At 39.7% G+C, this 17,772-nt stretch overlaps 1 protein-coding gene across 1 annotated transcript in view; it reads left to right on the forward strand.

Moving 5' to 3' along the window:
* LOC309571652 (pinopsin-like) overlaps positions 1-17,772 on the forward strand; it is a gene marked incomplete at both ends in the record, with an annotated part of 79,231 nt that overhangs the window by 53,006 nt on the left and 8,453 nt on the right. The window contains one exon of the mRNA XM_082279346.1: positions 2,406-2,639. Coding sequence (XP_082135472.1) covers positions 2,406-2,639 — 234 coding nt within the window. The remainder of the gene's footprint in view (positions 1-2,405; positions 2,640-17,772) is intronic.

Here is a 17,772-nt window from a genome sequence, read left to right on the forward strand (position 1 = left end):
CCTAAGGAAATGAGCTAAGGACGTGAAAGTGGAAGGACACATGCCAAAATCATGTCCACAGTCACTCTAGTTTTAGACATCTTTCCTTCCTCTATTTATGGTCTCTATTTTGTCTGTGCAGAGGGTAAATTCTTGCAAACTCTTCAGGATACATATCTAAACATGGAGCAAAAACGTGTTGCCTGATCCCTCCATGTTTATTGAAGATCTTCATCTGTGGATGCCATGGCTAACTGGGGCTTTGCATTCCTTGGTTAATATTTAATTTGTAGCATAGCTGCAGCTCACATGGGATCCTGGATTCATCAGTCAGAGAAATTTACCATTAGTCATGAAAAATTTAGTTCAAATAAGCAATACAGGATTGGACCATTATCTATTATTTATCCTTTTTTCAAGCTGAAGTAATTATGGAATGAACAGGTTGCATTCTTATAAAAAAAATAGCCCCAAGTCTTTTCAGAAAGGATCGAATTTATTTTGTAATTGCCTTTTTGGAGAAAATCATTAAAAACTAGACAGGAAAGATACTTACTAATTTTGTGCAGACTAAATTTGTGTGTGTTTTATTTACAGGAACATTTCCACTGAAACTCCAAATAGAACCAAGCACCCTAGAAGCCTAGAGTCATAATGAACTAAAAGAAACTGTAACCATATTACTTTGCCTTCATATGTACATTGTACAGTCACTATATATGTGTTTAACTCACAATCTGATACATAAACACATATGTTATGCAAAAAAATTCACACTACAAAGAGCTAGGAAAAGCTCTATTTCCTTGGCATGTGCAAGGTATGTGTCATGTAACAGCAAATTACACTTGACTGGGATGGTTGGTAGCTTCCACCTTTAACTGGGCTCTATTCATTTACCTGCATCAGTTTAAACCTATTGATTTAAAACTTTATTTTCTTAAATTTGATTAGGTAAAGTTTGGATGTGTTCAATTACACAGAGCTGCTTTTTTGCTTATTTATGTTTGTAGTTTTACATGGGCTTAATTCCCTTGGGTACAGTTTACTCTCAAGTGCTGCATTCAAGAGTCAAAAAGACAAAGTGGACATAAATTAGTTTCGGCTGAGTACAAGGCTCAATCAATACAGTTTAAACATTTGAATAGTTCTTGAAGTCCTGCTGGCATGTCTGGGTTTGCTGCAGTAAAGCTGAGTAAACCATAACCTCAGGAGACCAGTGTGCTGAGGCTCCATCTAAACTCAGCAGAGAGAGAGTCTCCAAAATTAACCTCCTTGCAGAGCTTGTTTTTGATTTTTAGGGAATGAGCTTGTTCCTCATTGTTACCGCCAATGCACTCAGCTGCCCAAACACTGGAAGAGCATTCTGTAGTTGTCTACAGAAAAATGTATTCACACCAAGGCTTAAAGATAAAATTTGGCTGTTATTTTAATGTTAAAGCTTTATCTTAGAACTCTAGACTCCCAAAGGGCATGATGCTTCAGTCCAGAACAGATTAAAGGAGAGTACATTTTGAAGCAGAGATTATAAATACTTCCACAGCAGAGTTGGACTTGCCCATACACTGTAAATACTGGCAAATTCATGGTAACAAGACAGACTCTTGTACCACCCCTTTGAAACTGCTCCTTTGCATCTGCTTTTCCTGTTTAACCAATTCTATTCCATTTCCCCAAAAAAACCCAATGAACGTCATCTGCATTCAGCACACTTTTTTAAGAGCACAAACACCTGTTTCTGATCATTAGCAGGAGTGAAGCCCTTTTATCAAAATGGTTAAGTACCTGGAAGAAATATTCTAGAAGAAATGAATCCTACCACTTAAAACTTCATCAAGTGAGTCAGCAAGGCTTCTCTAGTGTCCCACTTCAAGCATGACCATGACTAACACTATGCCGGGCCAGCTGGGGCTTTATCTTGGAAATATCCAAGGACAGAGACACTAAGCAGAGGCCTAGCATTGCTCTGCTATTTCCACACCCTTAACAGAGAGTACTTTTGGTGGTTCAGATGTGCTATGTAAAGCTTCTTCATCTCAAGAAAGTTCTGTGTACTGGAACAACTTGAGTGAAAACATGGTACATTCACACAAAATTCCATACCTTAAAAGCAACTGCAGATGACCTAATATTGTTAAGGACTAGATGCTAACTTTGTCACCTTTCTGCATTTGCTCCAACCTCCACCGGGACTCTGGTTTATGCTGGCATGCAGTGTGGTCTCTGCAGAGCTTCCCCTAGTGCCTAATGGAGATGAAGAAAGTCTTTTCGCTGCATTCAATCAATTTTGGGTTTGGGTTTGTTTTGCTTCTAGAATTACAGTGTTGATTGTTATTGCTGATCCATGACCACTAGTCCCAGGTTGTTAACACAGTCAATCCAACAGCTCTGCTTGTTAAATTTTATCTTTTTTCACCTTTCCCTAGGTTGGAAAAACCCACAAGAATGCTGCCCGAAAAAGAGAATACCACGTCCTGTTCATGGTGATCACTACAGTTATTTGTTATCTGGTGTGCTGGATTCCATATGGGGTTATAGCATTACTTGCAACATTTGGTAAGCCAGGTGTTGTGACTCCAGTTACAAGCATCATACCTTCCATCCTAGCAAAAAGCAGCACTGTTTGCAATCCCATTATCTACATACTTATGAATAAGCAGGTAAGACATATACTATTTTAAAATTGTATTTTCTTCAGGGTCCATCAGACGTTCCTGACTATTGTGACTACCAATACTATTGATGTATCTTTAAGGACATTGAAAGCTTGTCCAAACAATACTACTGGAGTCTTGGGGTGGAAGGGTTTGCAAACAGCAGCATATTGCTAGATAGGACGAATACAAAAATGTTTGCTTACTGAAATTGCTTGTGTTCTTCTGAGGGCACACTGGGATTAATTTGTATCCTTATAAATACCTCCAAAGGTATTTATAAGAAGAATAGTCAAATATTTGGTGAGGTTGAGGAGGGGGAGGAAAAATGGACAAGAAGACAAAGGGACTTCATGACCTTGAAAATAAAATAAAGGCCATTTGTAAATACCATTTTCATTATAGATCCCCTTGAAACCAGGTATCATTGCAGTTACCATTTTTGTGGACATCTACATCCTTACTGTTCAATTCACAGGTCAGCTACATGCCAAAATAGATAATGAATTTTGTCTCATGAGCACCAAGGCATGTTCTAAAATGCCTACATCCAGTTCAGGTCCCTCATTCCTGTAAATGCCATTTTCAGTACTCAGAAGTGAGCCTCCTAATGTTTCTGTGCTGACAATTCTGACTCTAAAGTTTGATAATGGTGGATCTGGAAGTTTTAAAAGTGTTTTGTAGTAGGAAATCTGAAAAAGACACATAGTTTATGAAAACTTCTTTTTATTAGATTATGTTAGAGGTTGTTCTCGGATTTCTTTCTTCACTATATCCATTACATTATTTCAAAGCAAGGAAAAACCCTTTTATCTTGCTCAGTATATGCTGGAGGCCGCCCTTAGTATTTATCAACAGCAGCATTATATTATTATGGAGCTGAGACAAGGGAAGAGTTGAAGGTAACAGCATTATATTCAAGTTTTGCCACAGCCTGAGGTCGTTCTTGGCCTGCTTCATCTAACCTAAAATTCTTAAACAACAAAAGAGCCCACTCTTGGAGTTTGAGGAAAAAATCCCCAGCAAGCTGTAAAACCTCCCTGAAATCAGAAGGAAAAAGTTCTACTGCCTTCCCCAAGACTGGGGCTTCGTTTCCAAAGTCTAGTTTGAGCTGACATTGAAACAAATAGAACATGCCATTTGAAAAGTGTTAATGACGAAGAAAACCAGTAACTTTTCCCCCTTACCTTTTACGATTCTTATGAAAAATTCTCAACAGCAGCATCTGTCTTGCTTCGTTATTCTCTGAGCACTTTGACTGAGGTCCTTGACTGAGAGGTAGTCTGATTGTGCTGTGATCACTGGAGCAGGTTATATAATATTGATAACAGATACATTTGGCATTGTCTTTACACATGGAGATGTGATGATCCACCCTGAAGAGGAGGATCTTGGTCAGACTGGAGATAGATACTTTTTACTAATGAAACCGAAATGATAGCTAATGTGCAGCATTAACCTGAAGCTCTCCTCTGCTGTGGCACTGTGTATTAGCAGTGAAAAGAATTGGTTTTAACTGACACTGAGAAAGGTGCTTCACTCAAAAAGATGAAACCCATCCCTTTGTCTGTTCCTCCTTTCAGAACAGGAACAATAGTAACACCCCCATTCAATGCATCACTGGTATTCTTGGCACCTCTGTAGTTGTTCTCACACTTTCTTGTAAATTTAACACCTCAGGAAAAGAAGTTTTTAATCTTCCCAGCACTCGGCTTTCCTGGTCTTCATGCTTAGCTGAGAATTGCCATGGAAGGCTGGTGCCTCCCAATACAGAAATTATCTGCCTTCATTTCTCACAGTCCTCTCTTTACAGATGTGAGGTACCACGGTAGAGTATTTACTCCTGCACCTTATAAATACACAGAACATGCGGCATAATTTTTAACTCTCTATGCACAAGTCTTTTTGCTCTGGGAAATGCCCTGAAGACTGTAAATTGACATTGGTTGAATGCAGCTGTGGTGTTCGCTTCCAGCTATCATAAATCTGTGTGGAGTATTGTGGAACCATCAGCCTCTGAGTCAGCTTTAAAACTCATCCTGGAGAGCACATCTTTAAATTAACTCTCAAGCAGTCCCTGAGTCACTTTCATGAGCCTGGAAATAGAGAGGAAGTGTTTTGTCTTTGGCATTGCCTACTGCACTGACCTGAGATGATAAATCATTGAGGAAAATAGTGAATTTCTTTCCAGCTGCAGGAACTCCCTCAGATGGGATGGCATGAGGTGTGCTGCTGGCCTTCTTCTTGTGCTATGCTCCAGGAGGAGAGAGATGCACTGTTTAAGCTGGACTGTTACTGGGCTGATAACATGCCAGGCAGACATCAAGCTTCATTGACAAAACTGTAAAGCACTAAACTGCTTGAGACCAAATGATGGTGGGGTGAAGCTGCAGGAGAGAGTAGAGAAGACTCCATTTTCCCTGTTCTCTCTTTATGGAAGGCTCTTTGGCTCTTGGCAATATGACTGTGTGTGCCTGGGGCAGCTTCCCCAAAGGTCAGGCCCCAAAAAGACAGCACACATCCAAGTAAGCTGGGCAAGGTCAGTGTGCTTACTCTTTCACAGTGTGCTTACACAGCAGTCCTTTATAATTAGATATTTAATGTCATGCAGATTTTGTTTCATCTTAGCCTACCTCTCTCAGTGTCTCTTATTCCCATCACACATCCCTGTCAAGTTCCCATTGTGCAAACTTCCACCCATACAGCCACCCCAAAGAGATTTTTAATGACAACTTCAACTACCTTCTTTTCACCATGGTAGTGCTGACAGAAACCTGCTCTTTCACGTTACATGCAAGCAAGTATAAAGCATTCACCCAGGAGATAGGGAGTTTCCCTGTAGCCATGGGTTTACTGCTGAGAAGGTGATCACTGAGAGCATCCTGCTTTTGTGTGTTCCACAGAACAGCACAGGAACCCCAGCATAGAAGAGCTGTCTGTCTGGTATAACTGCACATGAGGATATACTGCACTGAGAGCCAGGGATTATTAGCTGGATAACCTAATGATGTGGCAGCTTCAGAGGTTAACCTTGTTTTACACACCAGAAATTCATTTTTTATTGATGTAGAAGTCAAGATGTGAATAATAAGTGTTCAAGAAGGTGTGGTTATGGATGAGATCACAGTGAGATCGTTATTTCACATAATTTGAAGATGGCACTCAGAGAAAATAGAAATTTGCTCCATTGCTACTGACAGCCAAATTTCAGTCAAGTTTTAACCTGTATCCCTTATCGATCTAGAGAACCAATTGCTTGAAAACTACGAATCAGATTACAAGTTACAATCTTTGCTGATGCAAAATAGCCTTGCTCCACTGCAGCTCATGAGCTTTACACTAATTTCTTTCAGATTTTAATCACACAGGTAGTGTACCTAAGTCTCCCTGGAATACCGAAACTCAGGCTAGCACATCTAACACTCTATTGCATGTTACAATTGGAGGAAAAGTCCACCTAAACCATGTGATCAGTAATGTGCTATTTCTGGTGTCAGAAAATGCCTCTGAGCAAAATGAGGAGGGAAAGTGGGAGGCAAGGGATGTATTAAATGTGAATATAAGTCCCTGATTAGTGATTTGATTCCTAGTGTCTGTCTTCTTGTATTAAAATCATTGCACTTCTAAAAAATAGGTGACCCTGTCATTTTCCCCAAGGATATTGAGAAGTGATGCTGAAAAGAATATACACACTTACTTGAAAGTCATTACTACCATGACCTTTCCTAATTTATTGTGCAATGGGGCATGATGGGTAAGGGAGAAATTAAGGAGAAAGAATGAAAAAACTAAGCCAAGTACAAAGACTTTTTTTTTATCTGAGGAGATTTGAATAATAATGATAGTGATGTACTTAAAGAGTGTTCCTCAATGGGACCTGGGCCCAACATCACCCATCAGACACCTCCCAGGCACCTCTGCTATGGCTGTGATGGTCCCCAGGAACCTGTGCCACCTCCACCCTCCTCTTACCTAATGAGTGGCTTGTTGCTCGGGCCAGCCCCCTCTTCTGAGGCCTATGTGGAACTTCCCAGATGAATAATAAAGAGTCTTTCTGTCCTTAATAATAATGTATTTGTTCTCTGTATAAGCAGTTTTCTAGTAACACTTTTCAGTCCTTGATCTTACCTTTTGCCCTGAACAGGAAGAAATGCATATGAGCTTTGGGAAAGGGAGATACACATGATTGTGATAAAAAAAAAAAACAAACCAACATTTCTCCACTGGCTGTTATAACAGCTATATTTTCAGTCATTTTTCATGGGGTATTGTACAGTTTTCAGTATCTCAACAAAAGGTAATGGCTCATTTTTAAAGCTGGAAGAATACGTGGATAATTTAACCCTGTATTTTTTTAAGCTGCTCATTTTCACATTTGGAAAGCTAATATATTTTAACTGCATGAGAACACAAAACTACGGATCCAGAAAGACACTGTGCAATTCAGGGACAGTTGTGCCAAAACACATTTTATACATAAATTGGGACACATCTATTACGTCCTGCAAAGAGACCATGATTGCTTCGTTCAAACCTTTGAGAGGTTTGTGGGCTTACCATAAGATTTATCTTGTTGCAATTTTTTATTAAAATTCACATAGATTTCAATACTCATTATCTGGATTTTTTCCTCTCTTCACTGGTAGCTAAGCTGTCTTTGAGTAATTAAATAGTCCAAATAGAATGACACACCCAAGCTCTTCAGTTGAAAATAGGTCAAGTCAGAATGATCTCTTACTGCAGAATACTCCAGTGTAGTACAGCTCAGAAATGTTTTGACTTTATTTCTCCACCAACATGTAGTGTTATGACTTCTTAAAGTAGAGGGGCAAAGAGAAGAAAGGTCTCAAGGGCACCTTTGCTGCTGTCATAAGGTATAATTGCATTTCACACAGTAAGTTTAAAATTACTTGAGGATATTCTCTCGCAGGTCATGACAAAAAGATCAGTTCAGGTAAATAACTTGGGCATCTAACTAGGGTCCCAAGCAGCCCCAGCCAGCCTTCATGCTGCCCCAGGCTACATCCTTTGATACATCCTGTTTATGTTGACATGTTCTACCTGTCCTGGACTGGCTTCAACATCACAGAAGGGTTTAGAACTTTCTTCTTCTAGACCCAGGGAAAAACTAGGAAGCAGGCAGCCAGACCACCTCTCATGCAAGCAAAATACTGAATAAAGTTGAAAACTAATACAGATGAATTAAGAGAAACACAGGATAAGCACATGTTTTAAACTATCTAATGATTTTCAGCTTATGGCTAGGGAATGCGCTAATGGAAATGACATTCAGTTAAAAGATCCTCCTTCTGGAAGACACAGAAAGTGAAGGGCAGCAATATCTCTTTAAATCTTATATTAAACAGCATCTAATATGTTAATGTCTCTTCTTATATTGCTCTTTTCATAGCACCAGAGAAACATGAGGCTTCACAGAAGTGGGAAGAGACCTCCACATAAGGCAAAGGAAATGAGTCAGAAACCAAGGGGAAAATGCAGTGAGCAGGGTTTGTAGCAAAGACAAGGGGATCCTTTCTTAGTCTATATCCACTCTGCAAAAGCAAACAGGCATTTCTGAAAGGAGAAGAGAGGAGACTTCAAAGAGAGTGAAGCTGAGGAGTCAAATTTGAAGTGACTAGTAGTGCAAAAGGAGAGAAGGAGGGTCCAATATTGTTTGGCATCCTCATCGAAGACATAGGGGGATTGCATGCACCCTCAGATGACACCAAACCTCGTGGTGCCCTTTATGTGCTTGAGGGAAGGGATGCCATCCAGAGGGACATTTACAGGCTTGAGGAGTGAGCCTGAGCAAATACTATGAAGTTCAATGGGATCAAGTGCAACATCCTGCACCTGGGTCAGGACAACCACCAGTATCCATACAGAATAGGGAATAAATGGACTGAGAGCAGCTCCGCTGAGAAGGACTTGGCAGTACTGGTGAGTGCAAAGCTGGACATGACCTGTCAATGTGAGCCTGCAGCCCAGAAAGCCAACTGTATCCTGGGCTGCATCCAAAGCAGCTTGGCCAGCAGGGCCCCTCTGCACTGCTCTGCTGAGACTCCACCTGGGGTACTGCACCCAGCTCTGGGGTCCCAGCACAGGAAAGACATGAACCTGTTGGAGCATGTCCAGAAGAAGGTCATGATAATGGTCAGAGGGCTGGAAGTCGTCTCCCCTGGAGAAAGGCTTGAGGGAGTTTGTGTTGCTCAGCCTGGAGTAAAGAAGGCTCAGAGGAAATCATGTTGTGGTCTTTTAATATTTAGAGGGGGTTTATAAGGAAGACAGATGAAGACTGTTCACCAGGGTCTGTAGTGACAGGAAAAGGGGCAATGCTTTTAAACTGAAAAATGGTAGATTTATACTGGATACAAAAAAATATATTTTTTTTTAGAATGAGGATGATAAGACACTGGAACAGGTTGTCCACAGAAGTGTGGATATCCTGTGGATACCCTGAATTGTTCAAGGCCAAGTTGGACAGGGCTTTGAGAAACACAATCCTGTGAAAGATCTCTGCCCATGGCAGGGTGGTTGGAACTAGATGGTCTTTAAAGGTGCCTTCCAACCCAACCCATGATAACATTCTATGATACAGGAAGTAATCTTGTCATATATTTCTTTTTTCTTCCATTTATTCTCTAAACGTGGATGGACTAACTTATTTATTCAGAGGTTTAAGTGATCACTGTAATTTAGAATAAGCTCCTAGGCATGATGCGGGTAGGCATTTTGTTATATTTGGACCAGCCAAATTTCAAAACAAAAGTATAGCTGTATCTCAGTTTAGGAGGTCATGTCTACTCTAGTGCATCTTCATTGTGATTAGCTTAGAGAAGAGGGAGCATTGCCTCAGCTGTTTCCTGACAACCTTGTAGGCAATGCTGGTCAACAGAAGGGGTCACAGTCACACTTATCCTCGTGGAGACAGGAAAATAAATCAGCATTACCTGCAATGATTGAGTGACAGGAAATTTACATTGCTGCCTGTTTGACAGCTAGCAAGGAAATAGCTGTAGGGGAAAATTTGACCTCTAGAATCATTGTCACTACCCAACAGGCAATAAAACAACAAACTGTTTAAGGATGCAAAGAAATTGTAGGGTTACAGATCTCAACTTTTTCTCCAGTACAGGGAAAACAGGTTCAGTCAAATAGTTTGCCCTTGCCTATCATGATCAGCCTACAGTTGTGCTGGCAATTTCAGAACTTCCTTTACAATCAGCTGTTTTTCATACACTTCCACCTGTAACTTTAAACCTGCAGGGTAGATTGATAGACAGGTGGAAGTTTCCAGTATTCACAGCTTACTGTAGAGCAAGAAATGTGGTATGTTCACAGCTAAAAAAAAGGTGTTAGGACTTTTGTAAGCAAGGTCCCTTGGTAGCCTGTTTGCTCTTCCAAGTAGACATCATGGGAAGCTCAATCAAAGTGGTGTTTATTTGCTGGCTTCACAGGTACATCTGTCCTTAAGGGAGAGTCTGGATCATCAAGAGCTCAGCCAGTCCTAAGAGAAATACAGGGGGAACAAAGGAAGAAATGTTAGCAATTGTGCTGTTTCTCACTTTCCATTACTTCAGTGTGATCTAGAACTTGGGTGAAAGCACTCGGCAGTTTGCCTTTTTTTTTTTTTCTGAATGGATTTCCAAGTTTGGTGTGGACAGTTAAAGTCCTACAAAGGTATAGGTGATCCACAGGTAGTCTAAACTTGAGCTACTCCTCAAAATGGCATTGCCAAGCCACACTGAATGGATGTCACGGGATCTTCTGTTGCAATAGTCTCAGCTGCAATGGCTGGTCAGGGATCAGACTCAATTTCAGCCTATGCCTTGGTTTGGTTAAGGTCAAGCATTAATTTAGCCTCAGAATTCCCCATTTCAATTCTAATGTTTCTGTTTTTCTGTAATACATCCAAGTTTTATAAGTAGGACTCCAGTTAAGTATTTGGTACAACTTACCATTTCAAAGCTGAATGCAAGCATAGGTCAGCTGAAGAAAACAGAATGCAACATTCTGTAATGCAATGCAATACAACATACTAGATAAACTAAGAATTTAGTTTCTTTATGACGACAATCAAATTCAACAGATGAAAAAGAATTGAAAAAGCAAGTGTAACCCTGGCAGTGACAGAGCCTCTAATTTTCTTCTCCTGTTCAATAACTGAGTAATCTTTTGTCATGTGGCAGTGGCATAATACTAAAATTTTATTCAGAGCAGGACATTTTTCTCCATATTGTGTCACTTGAGATTTTTCTCAGTTTTACTGTGTGTACCAGGCATATCTTTGCAGTCATGTATCTTAATACAAATTGAAGCAACAATCGTTTCAGATTAGATGGATGGAAAAAAACCAAAATGAGTTTTCCTAGACAGAGAAAATTTTTCAGCATTTATGCAACCTCCACTAAATAAATATTTTTAATTGGGTTAATCCTTGGTATCCTTGTAAAGCATATGATTGTCATCATCCTAGTCTTACCACAGGAGAGATTTGAGGATTAACGGTTAGTGCTCAAACCATCATGGACTTGCTTGAAAATTCTAATTCAAATCTGTAAAACTTTATTTTATGATTTTATCCTGGTGTCCTTCTTCCTCCAGGGAAAAAAATCTGCTGTACTCAAATAAATAATCATTGCCATAGTATGGAAAATACAATATAAAACTGTACTGGGCCTGTAAAGACTAATCCCCTTTTCCTTTTAAACTGTATCATTTAATGCAATTCAGAAATCTGACTGTGTCCAAATGAAAATAAATTTGAGGTTCATTATCTTTTGAAGTAGAAGCTGTTACAGAGCTTTGTTCCTCTGATGTTTAGTATAATAACTGCTCTCAATTTATTTGTAGCCAGTTTATAAACCTTTATTCCTCAAAAAGCCCTTCTTCTTTGGTAGTTGTCTTTTCCTTATACTGGGGCACCCTAAGTAGATAACTTTCTATCCCCACATTGCTAGTGTGAACTAGTTTAATTCTTTTCATAATTTCATGTTCAAAACAATTATTCAAATTCTAATTTTGGTACTCATGCTTGGAACTGGGTATTTCATTTGGGAAACTTTTTAGGCATTCACTGGATGTTAGTAGAGAACCAACACCTCAGTGTAGTAGGAGTTATTTTTTATTTCTGTCTTGTTTGCAGTGTTTAACTCTTTATTATTATTATCTTCAGAATCTGAAATGAAAACAAGAACATCAGCTCTACAGTGACTTTTTAAATCCCTTTATCTAAATTAGAACCAGGTTTTCAGAAATGGGTGTATAGATATATGCAGGGGTCCACTACAATAGGTACAACTATTGTATACTGAGTACTTTGTGGATGACCCTGCTTCAGATGTAATGTTCTAACCCTTTAGGGAAAATACTTGCCCAAGACCTTACAGCTCACCCAGGGCTTTACAGGACTTCTGTGTTTGCTGGCTTTAGGCCAATAGGAATATACTACAAGTAGGATGCAAAGGTTAACCAGACATTCATATCACTTTTCACCTTCACTACTCTTCGCTTCTCTCCCAGCGAGCACCAACTTCAAAAACCAAACACTTTTTTCACTTGTTAGTCAATTTCCCAGTAAAGACTTTTCTCAGTGTAGTATGTGGCTTCTTCAATATTAGAGAAGATGTTAATATTGCCAATTTTAGTTTCAGCAGGGAAAATAAAAGGACATTTCAGCCCAGATCTCCATGCTTAGGTTTCTACACCTTGGTTCCTGTTAAAAGGATCTTCAATGAAAAACACTGTCCTTCACCCAGCAGATCAGGCTCTCTTACCAGACTGCATCCCCCATGTGCAGGGACAGCAGTGGCTCAGCAAGGGGGATGAAATGCAGTGAATCGTAGCCCAGACCAGTGACCTAATTTATACGGGAACAGTCAGAATGAAGCTTACAGGAGAAGTGTCTACGAAGGATGTCTGGACTTCAGGCGGCTCTCTTGAAAGCTGTTTATTGCACAGGCGAAGTTACAGCATTTCAGGGAGTGGGTATCCAGAGCCAGCCCTACAGCTGCCAGCTCCAGCTGTAGGCATACCTGAAGCCACCTTCTGTTCAAGTTACTAAGCATTATATGCTTTTCTTTGCTGAGTATCTTAATACATAACAACCAATAAGCACCACACACAATACCTTTACATTTGCCTATAGCCTATCCTAGCTACTGCCATTACCATATTACAGTCATTATTATCCAATCACAAGAGTAAGTAAGTTACAATATAAGCTTACAATGGAAAATTCTCAGACCTTTCTTCTACTTGCCACATCGATATGTCTTGTTTGCCTGTGATATCTCTCTTTTTGATAAAACGTTTTCTATTTACTTATGCTCTTCTTGAGACTTATTTACTTGGGGAAAAACATGTCTTTGTTTGTAGTCACATACCTTTGTCCTGCTCCTAAAAATCTCCTTCCAACTCATCTCCCACCTTTGCCTTCTCAGTTATTCAGTGGTCACTGGTTCAGCAAAACATCTTTTACTCTATATCAAAACTTGCTTTCATTTCTATCTCATCCTCAGTTTCTACATTCAGAGATCTTTCTGCCAAGCCTACATATCTGTGAAACTTTTATACCAAACTTTCATCCTCTCCAACAGAAGCTGAACTATAATTCCATAAAGACATTTACCTGTAATTGGATATTTTGACAGTCTGGAGTTTTGTCTGGAATTTTTTGATAATTTCTTTTGGTTTTGTTCAATATAAGAAAGAAATTATAGAAGAATTAAAAATTCTGTCATAACAGAAATTCTGATTTCTCAACCCAATGGGTTCTGTTATTGCATTTCTTACACATAAAACCAAATGATTGCTACTAAAACACAGTCACAAATCAAACCCCTCTTGGTAATTTCTAATTCTGCCTTGGGTAAAATCAATACCTAATTGCCTGCAAACCAAGATAAAAGTAAAACCCAGGCAAGATTTATTTCTTATCCTTTACACCCACCACTTACCACACTGCAGCTCTCATTCCTTGAAAAAGTGTGAGCTCTGTAACAAGTGCCCTCATCCAGCAGTAGAAATCTTCTCTGGCTTAAAAGATTCTTCCAGCATTCCCATTTCAGAGAACTTCCTGTATTTCATTCATGGCAATTGATGGAAATATAATTTTGGACAACAGAAGCAACAGGGCAGGTGGTGAGGAAATCTGGGGGAGGAGGAGGCTTGTAAGAACCTATGTTTTAGCCAGAGGTGGAATTAATTAGTGCCAAGGAAGAATCAGTAGGTAAAAAGCCCAAGAGCTGCTGAAGTTCCTCTGTGTGTGTGTGTGAGACTGTTAGCAGAATGCAAGCGTGACCAACCCTCAAGCAAAAAGATCCTGAGAAATGAAGATCTCTTTTCCCTAAACATGTGTCACATACATAGCCAAATATAGGCAGTTCATAACCTACCACAAGAAAAAACCCAACCCAACCAACCAACCAACTTCCCCTCCAGCACAATAAGATCACATTTCTACAAATATTTAATAATGTACTATATTCATAGCAAGATTGGGGCAGGAATATACTAGCATAAACCGATCACAGTCAGCTGGAGTCTTTATTTTAATCCATTTGGGCTGATCTAGACTCCATGGCGGAAGAACCAAAAATACAAGAAAAAACTGGGTCAGCAGAACAGCATATTGACTGCAACTAAATACATAAATTTTTCAAGTGTTAAAATACTTCTCATTGTTATGCTTTGAACTTCCAGCAAAACAGGAGTTATTTTAAAATGATCTGGAATCACTCATCCTGTATTACTGTGGTAATAGACCCTTCATTTCTCCTCATGAATTAGAATGTTACTGTAGGGACCGGTAAATTTGCTGCTGCCTCTGTTAGTCAGGGTCCATCAATCACACTGCAAAACCCTAAACAATTCTAACTTATGAAGTAAGAATAAGAAAAGGATTCATTTTGTTGCTATTCACTGAAATTCTTTGCCTGTTCTTATTCCAAATGTTGCTTTAGGAAACTCTTCTGAAGTTTCTGTTAGGTAGGAGGAATTAACTTCACATGCTACTCCTATTGTATACTGTATGTGGTTTATTAGCTCTGTGTAAGGCCAAGGAAGAGCATGTGTGAGATAAATATGACAACTGGTCTGTTTTTCCTGCAGTGATAAACCCATTGACAGCAACCATGCGTAAACCAATGTGTACTGAAGACACAGTAGCATTGTTAATATCTGCTTTCCTGTGCATAATCAATCCCTTTGAAGTTCAAAAACCATACTGATTCCATTGAAGCATGGGCAAAGGAAAGTTCCTCCCCGTTTCCTCTGACAAAATAACTATCCCCACTATATGATCCCCTCAGCTTTGATTTCTCACTTTGTTAGCTTTGTGTGAGATCACATGATCCACAGGGACTTAATCTAAAAGGAGTATTTTAAAACAATTATCTGAATAGCATGCTACAACCACGAAAATAAGGCAATATTTCTCAGACATGGTATATGCTCTGTTGTTTCTGCTTTCCTTGCTTTTCTACCATGGAACAACTCTGTTAATATTATTTTTGTAACAGCTTACATGTTTTCTTCTCATCTCTACTTCTTGGGATGCTACAACCACTCATTAGAAATGCCTAATGTCCTGACAGCTACATTCTGCCCTGTGCATTTGTGAAGTCTAAATTAGATCCATCAGATAGCTTATAATTTCATTTGTATAAATGAAAACAAGCACTGGAAACAACTGAAAAATAACCCAATACTTCCAAAGAGGAATATTGCTAAGGGAGAAAAGTAATGTTGCTTGGTCCAGTTGGAAGCATCAGCTAAGACTCCTATCCCCTTTACTGAAAAAGCAGTCTCAGAAACAGGTCCAGAACAGAACCTTCCCCACTTTTCCTTTCTGGTCATCCGTCTTCTCCATACTCAGGATACAGCATTTATCTAAACCTCCTGGCTCATGTGCCTCATGAGCAGTAGGGCTGGGCCTAGAGGTAGAGCTCTGGCACTTCTAGCTTGCCCAAAACATATATTGCATATTTCTTGCCTTAACTTGCCCAAAACTTTTCATGCTGTCCTTGTCTTTGTCCAAAGTGTAGATACTTTAGATCGAGAATGCCGCCTAGTTTACAAAACAGCAGACAACTCCCAAGTCATGAACCCAAACTTCTTGAGGCACATTCATATGGTTTCCTAGAACTACTATCACTAAGTGATATTTAAAAGATAACACAAAGCTTTCTAGATTTATACAAATCAAAACAATCCAGAATCACCCAAACCTCTTCCATTAGCAACACTCCCACCCCCCATCCCAAGGGCCTTACCTGCACAGGAGACATACCTGCTGCACATGGTAGCAGTAGTGCAGGATGCAGCCAGTACAACATATCCCCCAGTGCTCCAGGACTGGGGGTGGAAGAAACCTACCTTTTAGAAGGTGGAGCAGCAAAATATTTTAATCAGGCAGCTCAGTTGCAGTCAGACAACTGTCTGGGAGCAAGGTAATTAACAGCAGCTGACACAGCCTGGAGTCAGCACTGGCAGTAATTTTCCCCTCTGGCTGCTTCCATAAAATCAAAGCACCTGTGATGCCAATTACCTGCCCTCTGTAACCCCTCAGGGTTTCTGGAATCTTCTCACAAGCATATAAGGAGTTGATGTTGCAGTAATTATCCCCTACCTGTCAGCATCTTGGAACCAAGACAGTATTTGATTTGTATTTGTCTATATGCAGAAACAGGTCACCAGAGAAAATTGGTTTTCTTATTTCAGTTATCATACAGATGACTACAAGCACATGGAGGAGGTTGTTCGGAGTGTAGCATTGTAACCCGGTCAGTCTTTTCTCAGTTAAATTTGTGGGATTCATTTGCTTGCAAAGAAGCTGAACTCCAGCAGAAGTCATTTTAAGATCACATCCCAGTACACTAAACCTGACAATAGCAGTATGAGCACCAACAGGTGACTTGGGTTTCTCTCCAGATGTGCAGAAAAAAACGTAAGAAAAAATGCCAGACCCAAGGAAGTGAATATTAGGAAAAAGGAACAGTCCTGCTCATCTGTTATGGTACACCTAGCTGTTTCTTTCTATTTTCTTGGTGTTTTTCATAATTCCTTGTCTTTCCCCCTTTCTTCCACTTGATCTCATTCTTTACTTTTATAATTTTTAAGGATCCAGCAATCACACCAGCAATGATTTCCCCTGTGATTTGTCACAACCTACTTGTGCTGCCAGTTTTCTGGTGGCTATTCTGTCTCCAGTGTAAAAAACCCCCACTATATTACTGCATTAGAGTTACTTCCCAGTCAGTTTAATATAATCAGTTAATATTTTCATCAAACTAAATAAGCATTTACTTAGCTTATTTTTAGGAAAAAGAAATAACAGGGCACACAATTCTTACTTGCCTTGGTTATCAAGGCATGCAGTTCCACAGTCAGACTATCCTTAACTTCCACAACAGTATTGCCATTTCTTAGAAGTGCATTCTCTGGAGTAACTTACTGGTGTAAGAAAGTAGAATCTAAAAAAACAAGGAAGGATATGTATATGGAGTAGACATTGGCAAGTTTTGGGGTGCAGCAGGTAAAACTATGCTGTTCTGATGAAGCAATCAAATTTGTCACACTGGTAAGAATAAGATACCAGGAAAGCTAGAACAGAAGTCCAAACAAACCACAAGTGTTAGTGCTCTGTTCACAGTAATTGATGCAGTCCCACAGTAAGATACTATTTAATTGCTGCTGCCGATGCAGTTACCTGCAGAAGGTGGTGGATGTGATTATAGTAAAGACTGGCTCTTCCCTTGCTTGTCTAGCTGTTCTTGTCATAGTATCACAGAATAGTTGGCTTGGAAGGTCACTTTTAAAGCTCATCTAGTCCTATCCTCCTGCAATGATCAGGACCTTCTTCAACTCGGCCAAATTGTTCAAGGTCCCATCCAATCTGACCTTGAGTATTTCCAGGGATGAGGCACCTACCACCTCTCTGGGCAACCTGTTCCAGTGTTCCACCATGCTCATCATAAAAAATTTATTCCTTATATCTAGTCAAAATGTACACTATTTTAGAATAAAACCGTTACTCCTTGTCCTATTGCTACAGGCCCTACCAAAAAGCCTGTCCCATCTTTCCTGTAAGTCCACTTTAAATACTGAAAGGCCACAACAAGGTCTCCCCAGAGCCTTC

The sequence above is a fragment of the Coloeus monedula genome (genome assembly GCF_965178545.1).
Source record: "Coloeus monedula genome assembly, chromosome: 3".
Taxonomy (NCBI): Eukaryota; Metazoa; Chordata; class Aves; order Passeriformes; family Corvidae; genus Coloeus; species Coloeus monedula.